Source organism: Cervus elaphus, chromosome 22 (genome assembly GCF_910594005.1).
Source record: "Cervus elaphus chromosome 22, mCerEla1.1, whole genome shotgun sequence".
Taxonomy (NCBI): domain Eukaryota; kingdom Metazoa; phylum Chordata; class Mammalia; order Artiodactyla; family Cervidae; genus Cervus; species Cervus elaphus.
In genome coordinates, this window is record NC_057836.1 from 30,702,930 (window position 1) to 30,719,625 (window position 16,696).

Genomic DNA, 16,696 nt, shown 5'->3' on the forward strand with positions numbered 1-16,696 from the left:
TGGCGCCCGCTGAGCTTTTGCAGGCTGGAGAGCAGTTAGTCTGTGACCGGGGTTTTCAGCTTCTGCACACGCCGACTGTGGAGCTAGTACTGACCACAGCTAGGTCATGAGAGCAGGGCGCATCGTGACATCAGACATTAAAATAGAGTCTGCACATTCCAAAAGCTGGGAAACCCCTAGTCTATTTAAAAACTAGTCTACATCCTTCCACTTAATACCTCTGCAGAACACAAAAGTAGGCTTTCTCTCTTCTATACCCAGATTCCAAGAACACTGACTTATCTCTTTTGTGTTCCACTGGACCCAGAAGAGTACTAAAGAAAAGCATGACACAGGCTTTATTGTCTTTTTCAAATAATTAAAGATTGAAAATCAGCAATCACCCTGAAACAGCTCTGCACGGGCTTCTTTACTCTCATGGTGATAACGTGGGCCTCGCTGTTCAGAAGATTAGCTTTAGGTCCTACTTTCAAGTATGAAATGGTAGCGTAAGCTGTAAAACTGTAGTCTTCTCTGCAGGAGACAAAGGCCAACAGTCAGGCTTTGAGAAGTTGCAGACAACAAACTGAAATTTATAAAAAATAAGTAAAATAATTTTAACTAACATTGATATGAAATAAAACTTTTAGTATAAAAATGCAATATAGTATTCTACTTTTCTGCTGCTTTGACATGTGATAATTAAAAGTCTGAATTTGTTTACTAGGTCAATTTTATAGTGTGTTTAAAAGTTCTATGAAACAACCAGTAAACCATTTGTTCTGTTGCACTTATATAAAAATAAGAATCAGGAAAGACAGCGTGAGAGGGCAAGAAACGGGTGTGTATATACTTGAGATACTGCTGTATAAGGAAGTGTGCAATGATTTTCTCCAGGTCTTCACGAGGAAGTGTGGGGGGAGCAAGGCCTGCCACTCTCAACTTCGAGGCACCCTTTCCCATCCAAGAGTCAATCAGTTTTAGTGGAGTGAGCTTTTCATTCAGGTCCTCGGCCTGCTTCAGGATCTTAATAAGATCCCTGCAGTATGCCGTTACATTCTTTCTTTCAAATGCTGTAATGAAAGAGACATGGTTAAAGATGGATGAGATTTTGAAATTGGGGCAAGGATAGGCTGTCCTAAGTGGTTAGACTCTTTTAAAAAATAAGTCATCCAATGTGAGCCACCCTAAACACTGGTTTGTTCCTATGTTCTGAATTAAGACTACTGCTCAAGTCTCTTTTCATTAGATTAAGGTATAGTCTCTCTAAGACACGAATTTAAATGATATAAAAAAAAATAATCTGTTTATTGGAAGGTCTTTGGAGATGCTCTCAGAACCAAAAGGTATCAGCCAGACATGATTATGACAAAGACTTAGAGGTGTTTATAGAGGGTAAGTCTCTTCTACATGTTTATCAGGTTTAGACTACCATATTTAGTCAATCTGTTCTTCATTGCTTCATATTTAATGATGCATGCTCATTAAGCAATATTCTGACAACCAGTGTGGCTTCCTAGGGACTCTAATTTCACAAGAATCTCCTGGACAGTTATTCCCATCTATTGACACAAGCACTCAGACGTATTTATCAGACTGTTGTTAATTTGGTCAGTATAAAACGGTCTAGTAAACACAAATAATTTTCTCTACCTGCAAAGTTTAAATTGTTGTGACCTTCCCCAACCAAGGCATCAGAACTCAGTGAGGAATGGGTTAGTCTAGCTCATCAAACAATATGCATATATATACAGAATTTTTAAAAGTGAAAATACAGCACCAGCACTACTAAACTAGTGTCTTAAAAGTGATTGAATATTATCTGGATCAAAAATGATACACTATAATCTCTATTTTGTACTAAATTACTCTCTTCAGTCAGTGACTATAAAGTATTGGAGATTATTACAGGAGGTCAGCATTCTCATATATAAATAGTATTTCTAATCAGGGATTTTAAATGTTTCCCTTCATTTCTTAAAAATTTAACATCTCAGTGTAGCAATATAAAATACATGCATACACATACAGCTTTTATTTGTACTTGTTTCAAAACTTTGTGTTACTCCTCTCAAATCTGAGAAATTCTATTCACACCTGGCTAATTCTTTTAAATCCACTTCGGGTGTCTAATACTGTCCTCATGTAGTCCTAGCTATAAACATTAGCTTATAGAAATCTAAAAAGGACAACTCACAAATCTCTTTACAGCAGTTATCACACATTTTGTTACATGCTTCTGGACTCCATACTTCATCAAAATGTTGAGCTATCAATACACGACGACATCTGCAAACACATTAGAGGTATGAATTATCTCCATTTCAAAATGCAGGGTTATATACTGTTACTAATTTCCTGTTGCTGCCATAACATTAGCATAAACTTGGTGGCTTAAAACAACGCAGATTTATAATCTTACATTTTTATAGGTTAGAAGGCTGACATGGGTCTCACTCCGTTAAAATCAATAAAAGCAAGGTGTCGGCAGGGCTGGATTTCTCCGAGCAGTTCTAGGGAAGAATCTGTTTTCTTGCCCTTTCCAGATTCTAAAGACTGCCTGCACTTCTTGGCTTATGGCCCCCTTTCCTCTATCTTCAAAGCTAACAATGGGTTAAGTTTTCACATTATTCTGACATCTTATTCCTCCTTCTACATTTAAGAACCCTTGTGATTATAGTGAGTCCACCCAAATAATTCAGAATCATCTCCCTATCTTAAAATCAGCTGACTACAACTTTAAATCTATTTGTAACTTTAACTCCCTTTTGCCAGGTAAAGTAGCATACTCACAGGTTCCAGAGATTCAGATGTGGACATCTTTGGAAGACTACTACTCTGCCCACCATATGTAATACTTTTTTCCATATGTTGTTAGTATAAAAATAACTTCTATGCACTGGGAAACCAAAAGATTCACATCACTAGCTTTATTACAATTTTCACTTTACTGCAGTGGTCTCAAACTGAAACTGCAATATCTCCAAGGTATACCTGTATTAGAGAATCTTCCTGATAGCAAAGTAGTTTCCTGTATTTCATAGTATCATTGTGAGTCTTAAGTCCCAAAATATGCTTCATGAGGGCACTGGATATTGGATATCTAAGGACATTTTCATTTTCTCATTTTTTAAACTTACTGTAGCATTAATAGGAAAGAAATACCATTTTTTATCACTGCTGCTGCTGCTGCTAAGTCGCTTCAGTCGTGTCTGGCTCTGTGCAACCCCATAGACGGCAGCCCACCAGGCTTCCCCGTCCCTGGGATTCTCCAGGCAAGAACACTGGAGTGGGCTGCCATTCCTTCTCCGTTACTATCACTAATTACTGCTTACTTAAAAAATTTTGAGTCCTTATAATATGATGGGCAGTAAGACTACAAAGATGACTAAGAGTAAAAATATTAATTGTGAGGGAAGAATACAAATGCAAGATTGATAAAATGCATTTGAAATTAAGAGAGTAGCAACTTACATCATCATGTATATAGAGAAATTGCTATATATAAACCTCATGGTAACCACAAATCAGAATTCTATTATAGAAACCCACACAATAAAGAAAAAGGAATTCAAACACTAAATTCATCAAACCACAAGAAAGTAAAAGAAGGAACAAAAAAGGTCTACAAAACCACCTCAAAACAATGAAATGGCAATAAGTACATACCTAAAACAATTCCTTTAACTTGAAATGGACTAAATGCTCCACCCAAAAGACATAAAGTGGCAGAATGGATACAAAATCAAGACCTGCATATATGCTGCCTACAAGAGACTCAGCTCTAAAGACACACATAGACTGAAAGTGAGGGGCTGGGGAAACATATTCCATGCAAATGGAAATCAAAAGAAAGCCAAGGTAGCAACACTCCTATCAGACAAAGAAAGTGAAAGTTGCCCAGTCGAGTCTGACTCTTTGCAACTCCATGGACTATACAGTCCATGGAATTTTCCAGGCCAGAATACTGGAGTGGGTAGCCTTTCCCTTCTCCAGGGGATATTCCCAACCCAGGGGTCAAACCCAGGTCTCCAGCATTGCAGGTGGATTCTTTACCAGCTAAGCCACAAGGGAAGCCCAAGAATACTGGAGTGGGTAGCCTATCCCTTCTCCAGCGGACCTTCGAACCGGGGTCTCCTGTATTGCAGGCAGATTCTTTACCAACTGAGCTATAAGGGAAGCCCCATATCAGATAAACTTTAAAACAAAGACTGTTAAAAGACACAAGAAGGACATTACATAATGATCAGGGGATCAATCCAAGAACATATAACAACTATTGATACATATATATATATATACATGTATATATATATATATATATACACATATATACACCTAACTACACAGAACCACCTAAATACACAAAACAAATATTAACAGACATAAATAGAGAAACTGACTAACACAATAACAGTAAGGGTCTATAATATTGATATTTATATCAATAGACAGATGATCCAGACAGAAAATCAATAAGGAAACACTGGCATTAAATGATACATCAGACCAGATTTGACATATATAGACCATTCTATTCAAAAATAGCAGAATATATTCTTTTCAAGTGCACAAGGAACATTAACATTCTCCAGGACAGATCACATGCTATGCCACAAAACAAGCCTTGGTAAAGTTAAGACAGGAAATAATATAAAGCATCTCTTCCAACCACAACACTATGAAACTAGAAATCAACTATAAGAAAAAAACTGCAAGAAACTCAAAACATGCAGAGGCAAAACCATATACTACTAAACAACCAATGAATCACTGAAGAAATCAAAGAAAAATGCAAAAATACCTGGAGACAAAAACACAACAATTCAAAATCTATGGAATTCAGAAATAATAGTTCTAAGAGGAAAATTTATAGCAACATAAGCTTACCTCAGGAAATAAGAAAAATCTCAAATAAACAACCTAACCTTACACTTAAAGGAACTAGAAAAAGACCAAACAAAAACCAAAGTTAGTAGAAGGAGTTAATAGAAGGAAGGAATGAAACAAAGATCAGAGCAGAAAAACTAGACTAAAAAAATAATGGTAAAGATCAATGAAACTAAGAGCTGGTTCTTGGCACAGAGTCAACCACTGGCCCACCAGGAAAGTCTCAAGATAAACAGAATCTTTATCCAGACCCATCAAGGAAAAAAGCCCAAGTCAATAAAATCAAAAATGAAAAAGTTGCAACCTATACCAGAGAAATGCAAAAGATCAAAGACACTACTATGGACAAATATTTGCCAATAAAATGGATAACCTAGATGAAATGGACAAATTCCTAGAAATGTACAATCTGAACAAGACTGAACAAGGAAGAAATAAAAAATATAAACAGACCAATTACCAGTCATGAAACTGAATCAGTAATTTGAAAACTCCCAAGAAACAAAACTCCAAGAATAGATGGCTTCACAGGTGACTGCTACCAAACATTCAGAAAAAAGTTAACAGTTATCCTTCTTGAAGAAAGAATAACTTTTTTCTTTTTAGACTTAAGATACTATATTTTTATTTTTGACAATTTTTAAAGGTTACTTTCCAAGTATTACAAAATATTATCTATATTCCCTGTGTTGCACAATATATCCTTGAGCCTATCTTATACCCAAAAGTCTATACCTCCCACACCCCCACCTCCTCCCCCAACTCTCATCACTGGTAACCACTAGTTTGTTCTCTATATCTTATATGTCCTTAAATCCAGGCATTCTACAGGTTCATGTACTGGTTTCTACCCCTTCAGACATCCGCTTTTACTGGTTTACACTTGATGTTTCACCAAGGTATTTACTCACTTAAGGAAGGACCCAAGGAACGTCACATGCTTTCATGTTGTGCTTGTTTTTAATTGACAAAAGTGACAAAAAAGTGTGTGGCTTACTTGTTTATGTTTTGACAGTAGGACACCATCTCATAAAGCTTTTGTTGTCCTACATTTTCCATCACCACCATTGAACTTATCCTGAATATATCTCCAAAGCCATAATACAAAATACAGTCTGCTTTCATGTCATCTCGACCTGCAGTGGGAAGCATCTTCAGATTGCATAGTTACTTTAAAAAGTCAAACATGCAAAAATAATAAATATAAAATTTGCTGGTGATATCTCAGTCTAAACATATCATATCTAGGAATTTCAGAGAGAGATGTAAAAGTTAATTTGTAACAGCTGTCCTCAAATTTTTTAAAATACAACTGAAGAGAACTGTCAACAATCAACTTTATTAGCTTAAAAACCTGTCCATAAATAATCCAGTTATTCAAATTATAAACTCGAAACCACTAATTAAAAACTCAGGAGACAAAGATGGATATCAAATTATCTTAGCAAACATAAGAAGAAATAATTCATTACACTAAAATAGAACATAAGGAAAATTTCTCCATAGGCAAATAAATATAAAACTTCAAAGGACTTCATTGTTTGTTATAAAAATACTAGGCAATAAAGAGTTAAAAATACAGTATTAATAAATATCACTTACAGTGTTTTTAAAGCTCTTTTAAAAAATTACTTCTGGGTATGAGTTATACATACCTGCACGGCCACTCTCTTGGTAATAATTTTCCATGGATTTACTCATTGAATGATGAATAACAAACCTCACATCTGGCTTATCAATTCCCATACCAAATGCAACTGTTGCCACAACTACCTAAAATGTATTAACATTATATATATATTAATTAAGCTAAAAATATATTTAAAGGTGAATTAGGTTTCAATTAAGTATTTATTAGTTAACCTGAATTTCATTCGCTGACCATCTTCTGTGAACCTTGGTCTTATCTTCTGGTTCCATATTGGCATGGTATGCACCTGCAGGAATCCCCAATTTCTGTAAACTAATTGTAACTTGCTCAGAGTCTTTCTGAGAAAAGCAATATATGATTCCTGTAGTAAAAGATGTCAAATGGTTAGATACAAATAGCACATTCCTAGAAAATTTTTAACTCACACACTCAAGATACTGGTAATTACAGTGCATGGGGAAAAAAGAATTATGAAAAATTCCAAGGCCCTGAACACAGACTGACTTTCCAGTATAACTCAAGATTTGGTCAGCAACTTGCTCTAGAGCAGTAACGAGCCTGGAGCCACCAGTTAAGGTTTCCATTATCTTAGTTCTCTCTCCAACTTTATCTTCCACTGCACAGTATTTCTCAAACTGATGCTTCATCCTCTACAAGATGTAAACAAGTGTGCTGTGAAAAAAGAGTTCCATGTGCAAATGAGTTTGGGAAGCACTGCACTGAACAAAGTTAAACAGGTGTCTCTCTCTATTTGCAAGGCTGGTTAGAACTTCAAACCCTGTGACGCTGTGGGAAGAATGAATAACCTGCAGACTTTCTCAAACTTATTTGACCCTGGAACTCCTTTTACCCAGGGCACCCACTAATATCTCCTGGCAATCTACAGAATAGTTTTGAAATACAACTTTTATACCAATTCTTTGCTTTAGTAACACCTGTCTACGCATTAATCTTGGAACATGTTATACACAATCTCAACTCCATCTACACTTAACTCATTCAGCATTTACTTTTTATATTTCTTTAATGTGTCCTTCATTATAAGAAAACTATTTTATATCCCTATAGAACATCATTGCTTAGCCTTCAATCTTATACACAGTAGATACTTACTAAATAGGTGCTATTGATAACATTATGTCATTCGGTCTATTCTAATGCAATTAAGTGTAAATAAGCAAGTCAGTTTCACGACTCTTACAATATGTGTCATTAGCAAATGCCAACCCGATTTCTAAGATCACCAAGAAAATTAATTTTATCATGAGATTTTCAAGTATGTTCTGCCATGCATTAATCTTTTTCAGTGAATTGCTGTAGTATTTGTTACTTCTGTAAAGTGCTCAGTCTTTATAGTTGGTTTGTTTTTATATTACCTGATTGCCCCTTGTATCTTCCATTAATGAGCTTTACAATGTCCTCAATAAAATCTTCAGTGTTTGAGGGCTTCTGCCGAACCTAAAAAAAGTTAACTTATTAAAAAGTAAATTAATGAGTGCCATTCATGTGGTTATTTACTTACAACTTTCAAGGTGCCATTCTTTCTTGGACATGGTGTTTTTTCCTATCATTCTTTCATTCGCTTCATCTGACCCTGTCACCACCCAGACTCTTCTTGATCCTTAATTTTTAATTCACCAAAAAGGAGGCACAGAAGCAATGAATAACTTGTAAAGGTGTACACTTTTTTTATTTTCTGACCCTATATTTGTAAAAACATAAACCATGGCACAAATAACTATTCAGTAAGAATTCAGAAAAATATTAAGTCTATCCTTAGAGGACTGGAAAGTAAAAACGGCTGTGAGGTTCTTTAACTTTCAAGGTTATATACTAAATAAAATCTAAATAGGGAGGATTAGCAAATCTTTAAGGGTATATTAATTTTGCATTATTTCATAATTAGTTTTACAGAGATGTCATTAGAGTCCTTGGTTATCTTTTTCACTTTTTTGGCTATGCCATGCATCAAACCCATGTCCCCTGCATTGGAAGTACTGAGTCTTAACCACAGGACCATCAAGGAAGTCCCAGGTCCCTCAATCGATGCATGCTTTCTCTCCATCCTTACACAAAAAGCATGTATGCAAATTTAACAAGGCAGTTTTTTCTACTTAACCAAGCAAAGGATTAAGTAGCATAAGATATATGAAGGAAGCATTCATGAATAAATCTGTTTATACTCATCCAATTTTTTTTAAACTTTTGAACATAACTGTGACTCATGTAAACAGACATAATGAAAAAGTAAACTTTGAAAAGACCCTGATGCTGGGAAAGATTGAGGGCAGGAGAAGGGGACGACAGAGGCTGAGATGGTTGGATGGCATCACCGACTCAATGGACATGAGTTTTGGTAGGCTCCGGGAGGCTCAGGGAGGCCTGGCGTGCTGCAGTTCATGGGGTCACAAAGAGTCAGACATGACTGAGCGACTGAACTGAACTGAAACTCTCTTCTAAATCCTTCACAAAATAAACTGACATAGAATTACATACCTCATAATAGAGATTTGGCCGATTAAAAGAAGCCGTGAAAGTAAAACATTTTTCAACGCACAATATTTTCTGAGCATCCTTCAAAACGTGACTGGTCGCTGTTGCGGTCAGTCCAATTAGCGACGCATTTGGGAACTGCCGCTTCAAGATACCAAGAGCCTTATAATCTGGGGAAAAAAAAAATACAGAGTAGCCCTCTTCCTATTCTTTCAGGAATAAAAAAAGGACTGATCTTTTAGGCAGATCATCAAGATGACTGTGAGTTTATTTCCACAACCATTTGTATCTAATCTGCCACTGCAGCCTAGCCTTTGTGACAGATGGACTTTACTCTACTTCTATAACTGGTTCATCAGAAACAAGCACTCTTGGCCACAGGTGGAATGCCCTGCGAAATGCCTCCAGGAAGCTAAGCACTGGTCTACACCTGTTGGATAGCGGATTCAAGAGGTGGAGTGGGAGCAGCCATTTGTTTTATGTTTGAATTATGTTTGAATTACGTTTGAATTTGGCAAAGGATAACACAAATATTGTGTTTGAATTATGGCAAAGGATAAAAGATAAAAAGACCATCTGTCAAAACCCTTCTACCACAGAGACCACCCAAGAGTGTTAAACTCAGACAAGAAAATGCTTGGTTTTTATAGAACCCACTTTAGGGAAACTTCTGGGCTCATATTTATCATATACATCTAAATCACTAGCTTTGTCATCCTTGAGTACACCCTCAAGTAGTTAAACTATTTGGAGAAAAGTGAGAAAGAAACGTTGTAGAAATGGCTCAATGTTAAGGTTGAAGGCTACTATAACATCAGGGAGAAGAAAGTTATCTGTTTGGAAAGTTATGAAAGACCACAGTCCAGAAGTAAACCCGCATATATATAGTAAATAAATCTTCTACAAAGGAGCCAAGAACACATAATGGGGAAACAACAGTTTCTTCAATAAATGGTGTTGGGAACACTGGACAGACACATGCATAAAGAACAAAACTGGACCCTCATGTGACACCATACACAAAAGTGAACTCACAATGAACTAAAGACTCGAATGTAAGATCTGGAACCATAAAACTCCTGGACACAAACACATGAGATAAGCTCCTTGACATCAGTCTTGGCAATGATTTCTTGAATCTGAGGCCAACGGCAAAAACAAAATGAAAAAAACAGGTGGGGATGCTTCAAATTAAAAAGCTTCTGTCCAGCAAAGGAAGCTATTAACCTAATGAAAGGCAACCCAGGGAATGGGAGAAAACATCTGGCAAATCATGTGTCTGATAAGAGGTTAACTAATACACAAAATTGATAAAGAACTCATACAGCTCAATAGCAAAAAAAAAAAAAATTGATTTTCAGATTTCTTTGCATAGAACAAGTTTGAGCAATCTGTTTTAGGCTAAGACTGTAGGATTATGCTGGTAGGGCAAAGACTAAGGTTACTAAAGTATACCACAGAATTGTAACAGTGAGGAGTTCACTGGGTATAGATCCTGGAGTGAGTGCTGAAGATACCTAAAACGATGACTAGAAGAGACAACTTTGAAGCAGAAGCAAAAATTCCTCAACAGATATGAAGGAGAATCCAGAAATCAGTAAAACTTTACAGCTAAAGATGAAAAAGTACAGTATTTGTTAATATATACACATTTCAAAAGATAAAGGCAACTGGACTAAGAAGCACTACCATGGTGGGTGGGGATTAAAGAGATTAAAGATTCTGCCTCTTGACTCCTCTTGCATTAAGGCAAGAAAAAAATAAGTATTGACTACCTAAGAGGATAATTTTAATGGAAGCAAGGATTTGCATCATGTAAAGCTGAGTAAGGAAAGAGTCCCTAGCATTACAGGGTTTTTTAGGTAGAATACACATGTGTGTGTGCACTCTGTTTTGTCTGACTCTTTGTGACCCCATAAACTGTAGCTCACCAGGCTCCTCTGTCCATGGCATTCTCCAGGCAAGAATACTAAAGTGGGTTGCATGCCCTCCTCCAGGGATCCTCCCGACCCAGGGATCGAACCCATGTCTCCCGAATTGGCAGGTGGATTCTTTATCACTGTGCCACCTGAGACGCCCAGAACATACATACCAGGTCTGAAATCGTGTCCCCACTGACTACAGCAATGAACTTCATCTACAGCAATTCGGGTAAATCTTCTTGCTTCATAGGCTTTTTCCAGTCTTGACATAAACATTTTGCTTTTTGCAATTTTCTCTGGAGTCACATAAATCAGCTTTAGCTTGGAGTTTTTATTTACCATTTCAGCATGAACCCATTTCACATGCTCCTATTGAAAGGAAATATAGACACAATGATAGGACAACTAAGCCAGCAGAATGCAATACTCAGTGGTAAATGAAGATGCTCATTACTCAGAAGCAACAGCCTTGAGCTGCTGTAGCAGCAGATGCTTACTTCATTAAAATCAAAATGATGTCCCAGTACTGAGCTTCATGGTAGCTGTGCAAATAGCATTTTAGTTATTTATTTACATTCAAACTGTTGATAAAAGAATAATCAATCTCATTTGACAAAAAAGAGAACACAAAAACGAATATGAAGACATTCCAAAAAGCATTTACTCCATGAAGGCATAATTCTAAATTTTTCACAATAAATGCCAAAATGTAAGCTAAATGCAGTAAGTATGGTGATAAAGACAGGTTTTATTAATTTTAATGTTGTATTTGAAATCATTTCATAGATCTCACAGATCTGATTTCACAAAACAAAATTTATTCTTGATTAGATACTTTAATGATGTTATCAAATCTATTCATAATCTAGGTTTTACAAAGTATCTGATTCATTATATCAATATCTTATCATTATGAATAATGAAAATGAGATTCTATATATTATGTATTATATACAATAAGAATACATCTTAAGAGGTAACAGCTATTTGGTTCTTAGTGCTGTTGTTTTCCATAACATTTAGTACACTGGATGTTGTATTCTTCCTTCTAATCTAATTAAAGATCAAAAGAAGTGGTGAATGTGATAGAAATAGAAATTCAAAATGCCTTCATCATCCCAGGAAAGCAGTTTGTTAACTCCTCGAGATATTCCTAGTTTTGTTAAGAAATGGCCAAAGTGTATTAAATACTTCAACTGGTCTATATGTCCCAGAAATCTTAGAGGAGCAAACATCTGAGTTATTGCCTGAGAAAAGGATGCTTAGTCACCCAGTCTTGTCTGACTCTTTTTGATCCCTGTGGACGCTAGCCCGCCAGGATCCTCTCTCTATGGGATTTCCCAGGCAAGAATACTGGAGTGGGTTGCCATTTCCTCCTCCAGGGGATCTTCCCAAACCCAGGGATGGAACCCATGTCTCCTACATTGGCAGATGGATTTTTTATCACTGAGCCACCTGCAATTTGAACTGCCTGGGTGCACTTACATGCAGATTTTTTTCAGTAGTAAAGACTACAGTACCACGTGATCCACAACTAGTTGAATCCCTGAATGTGGAAGGCTGACTGTAAGTTAAGCGCAGACTTTTGACTGTGTGGACAGTTAGGGCCCCTAACCCTCATGTTGTTCAGGGGCCAACTATACTTTCCATTATTATTACTCTCTTTTTCAACTTTAAAAAAGTGCAGTATGAGAAGGCAGTGTTCTTCATAGATTCATTTTGGTGAACTAGAAAGCACTTAAAATGACACAAGAGTTTAAATAAATTAAAACTATTTGGGAAAGACTAAAAGAACCAGAACTTCTTGAAGACATGGCTGATTTCAGGTCTGGGAAGAAATACACAAAATGAGCATGACGTTATCTTAGAAAAGAAACCAGACTCAAAAGCTAGGAGTTAGACCTAGGGGCCAAATTAAATAGACTCTCACTACCCAAACATGGGACTACTTCAACATTAAAAAAAATAATAATAACCATGGATGGAAAGACATCAAACATGTTAAAAATCCATAGGTTTAAAATGATACTTGGGAAAAAAAAAAGAATTTATTGACCACCTTTGGAGAATGCTGGAAAACTAACTCTTTCCATAATACTTGAAATTTCATTTCCATAATGAAAACTGGTTAAAGAAAGGGAAAGAACTTTCAATCTTCAAAGAATAAATAAGGAAAAGGTCCTTTTTTACAGAAAAAGTCTAGCTAATTTAAGAAGTGAGAATTAGAAATCACCTTTTTATAACCCCCTAATTAAATAATGCTCTAAGGTAGGCAATTATTATCAACGGCTGTAGCCTACCCAGGCTCCTCTGTCCATGGAATTCTCCAGGCAAGAATACTGGCGTGGGTATTCCCTTCTCCAAGGGATCTTCCCGAGCTAGGGATTGAACTGGGGTCTCCTGTACTGCAGGCAGATTCTTTACCATCTGAGCCACCAGGGAAGCCCCAGAGAAAGAGAAAGAACTTTCAATCTGCAAAGAGTTAATAAGGAAAAAGTTCTTTTTTACAGGAAAAATCTAGCTAATTTAAGAAGTGAGAATTAGAAATCACCATTTTATTACCCCATAATTAAATAACGCTCTAAGGTAGGCAATTATTATCAGTGGCTACTAAAAGCCATTAAATGAAAAGATGATCAAGAACTTGATAATTATAGAGCAGGCAGTCATAAGGTGACCCCACTGATCGAACTAACATCACACACACAAAAAATAACCAGGTGTTAAATACCTCCTGAGTGATACCAGGAGTAAATATACTCCTACAGAAAAAAAAAAAAAAAAAAAGCCCAAATTCAGTCAACTTTTAGACTAACTAAAAGTAACAAGTGGAACAACATCACAAGGATACAATCAGGAAGAGACAGAATATAGGAAACTTAAGGACCAAAAAAACCCAAAAAACAAAAACCTAAACAATAATTGCACAGGAAACAAACAAGAAATAAAGGGAACCTATTGGAGAAGGAAATGGCAACCCACTCCAGTATTCTTGCCTAGAGAATCCCGTGGACAGAGGAGCCTGGTAGGCTGTTGTCCATAGGTCGCACAGTCAGACATGACTGAAGTGACATAGCATGCATGCACGCATGGATATATCAACCAATACAGCATAATGCATGAATTTGGACCATGATTTTAAACAGATAATAACACTTGATGAGACAGAAACCTGAGTATTTTTATTTGATGGTTTTAAGGAACTAATACTAAATTTTTAGATGTGATAATGGCATTTAGTTCTATTTTTTAGTTTGTTTTTTTTTTTTTTTAATGTTAGAGATATATACTGAAGAAGTTACAACTGAAATGGTATGATGTCTGAGACTTGTCTCAAATAAATAAACCAAGGGTGGACAGGGAGGGAAATTGGGGGTATACAGATGAAAAAAAACTGGCCATATGTTGATAACTGTTATGGCTACTTAATAGTTTTTATACTATTCTATTTTTGTATATTTTGAAAATTTTTAATAATATGCTTTTAAAAAAAATCACCTGGGAAATGCTTTATTGTACAGACAAAGGTAAAAGAGTCCATTTCCTAACAAGAAATTCCACAAGGTTGGGCATCTTGTTTCTAATTCATTTTTTGTATTTAATTATATCCCATAATCAGAAATTCTTCCTCACTGTTTTAGAATGGATACTATGAAACAAGTCAGCAAACCTTCTGTAAAGTGCTAGATAGTAAACATTAGGTGTTGTAGTCCATATCACAACTAGTCAACTCTGTCGTCACAGGGTGAAAACAATCAGAGGCTACACATAAAAGAACCAGCATGGTTCTGTTCCAATAAAACTTTATTTATGGTCACTGAAATCTGAATTTCATATAATTTTCACACTTCACAAAATACTATTCTTTCTTTTGATTTTATTTTTTTGCCATACCATACGGCATGCAGGATCTTGGTTCCCAAACCAGGGATCGAAACTGTGCCTTCTGCAGTGGAAGTGTAGAGTCTTAACCACTGGGACTGCCAGGAAAATTCCACTGCTGATTTTTTTTTAACCATTTAAAACTACTGAAACTAATCTGAGCTCACACAGCATACAAAATAAGCAGTCGGCTAGCCTGATCTATGCGTGGTGATTTTTTACTCCAACATAAAGTTACCAGTTTTTTCTTTTATATGCAACTCAAATTGTAGCTAAGGTTCCTACTTCACTGAAGAGTATAAATTAAAAATAAAATACAATAAAAGCCACAGGAGCATACCTTAGAACTAGAAGCATTTAACATGGTAGCTGAAATTCCTAATTGTTTCAGAACCATTAACTGGTCTTCCATAAGGGAGATTAGTGGGCAAATCACAAGGGTAAAACCTAAAAAAGAAAGAAATCCATCTTAAATTTCATACCACCACCAAAGTGAGTTTCAACCATTTACCTTCTTTACTGTAACTTGAAAAATCTGTATGTAGGTCAGGAAGCAACACTTAGAACTGGACATGAAACAACAGACTGGCTCCAAATAGGGAAAGGAGTATATCAAGGCTGTTTATTGTCACCCTGCTTATTTAACTTATATGCAGAGAACATCATGAGAAACGCTGGGCTGGATGAAGCACAAGCTGGAATCAAGATTGCAGGGAAAAATATCAGTAACTTCAGATATGCAGATGACACCACCCTTATGGCAGAAAGCAAAGAACTAAAGAGCCTCTTGATGAAAATGAAAGAGGAGAGTGAAAAAGCTGGCTTAAAACTCAACATTCAGAAAACTAAGATCATGGCATCTGGTCCCATCACTTCATGGCAAATAGATGGGGAAACAGTGGCAGACTTTATTTTTGGGGGCTCCAAAATCACTGCAGATGGTGACTGCAGCCATGAAATTAAAAGATGCTTGCTCCTTGGAGGAAAAGTTATGACCAACCTAAACAGCATATTAAAAAGCAGAGACATTACTTTGCCAACAAAGGTCCATCTAGTCAAAGCTATGGTTTTTCCAGTACTCATGTATGAATGTGAAAGCTGGATTATAAAGAAAGCTGAGCACTGAAGAATTGATGCTTTTGAACTGTGGTGCTGGAAAAGACTCTTGAGAGTCTCTTGGACAGCAAGGAGATCCAACCAGTCCATCCTGAAGGAAATCAGTCCTGAATATTCATTGAAAGGACTGATGTTGAAGCTGAAATTCCAATACTTTGGCCACCTGATGCAAAGAACTGACTCATTTGAAAAGACCCTGATGCTGGGAAAGACTGAAGGCAGGAGGAACAGGGGATGACAGAGGATGAGATGGTTGGAGGGCACCGCTGACTCAATGGACGTGAGTTTGAGTAAACTCCGGGAGTTGGTGATGGACAGGGAGGCCTGGCGTGCTGCAGTCCATGGGGTCACAAAGAGTAGGACACGACTGAAAGACTGAACTGAACTGACTATAACTTGTGACCCTGCCCACCAATTCAGACTGATTTTCAAAGCAGCTTTGGCAATATACCACCTATTTCTTACCTTCATTATTCCAGGAAGTAAATATGAATAAATGATAAGCCAAATAGACATAAGTTATACAGAAAACTCTCACCTTATCCAGTCCTATAAAAACATGGAGAGATATTATCATTTTGAACTTACTATCCTTCTTGACAATCAGTATTGGTAACCTCAGTAAAATCACATAAATCAAGTCATAGACTGTCCAGTTACATCAGGAAAAAGTTATTCCGAAGCTTTCCAAAGTTTGCTGTACAGGAGAAACTAACACAACAATGTAAAGCAATTATACTCCAATAAAAAGAAATGAAAAAAG

At 36.5% G+C, this 16,696-nt stretch overlaps 1 protein-coding gene across 1 annotated transcript in view; it reads right to left on the minus strand.

The window, feature by feature from the left end:
* RECQL (RecQ like helicase) overlaps positions 1–16,696 on the minus strand; it is a 34,484-nt gene that overhangs the window by 589 nt on the left and 17,199 nt on the right. Inside the window, exons 5-14 of the mRNA XM_043880866.1 lie at positions 15,158–15,264; positions 11,106–11,304; positions 9,017–9,183; positions 7,897–7,978; positions 6,733–6,881; positions 6,525–6,642; positions 5,867–6,005; positions 2,177–2,268; positions 833–1,052; positions 384–513 (exon numbers count right to left, since the gene is read on the minus strand). Of these exons, the coding sequence (XP_043736801.1) occupies positions 384–513; positions 833–1,052; positions 2,177–2,268; positions 5,867–6,005; positions 6,525–6,642; positions 6,733–6,881; positions 7,897–7,978; positions 9,017–9,183; positions 11,106–11,304; positions 15,158–15,264 (1,403 nt within the window). The remainder of the gene's footprint in view (positions 1–383; positions 514–832; positions 1,053–2,176; positions 2,269–5,866; positions 6,006–6,524; positions 6,643–6,732; positions 6,882–7,896; positions 7,979–9,016; positions 9,184–11,105; positions 11,305–15,157; positions 15,265–16,696) is intronic.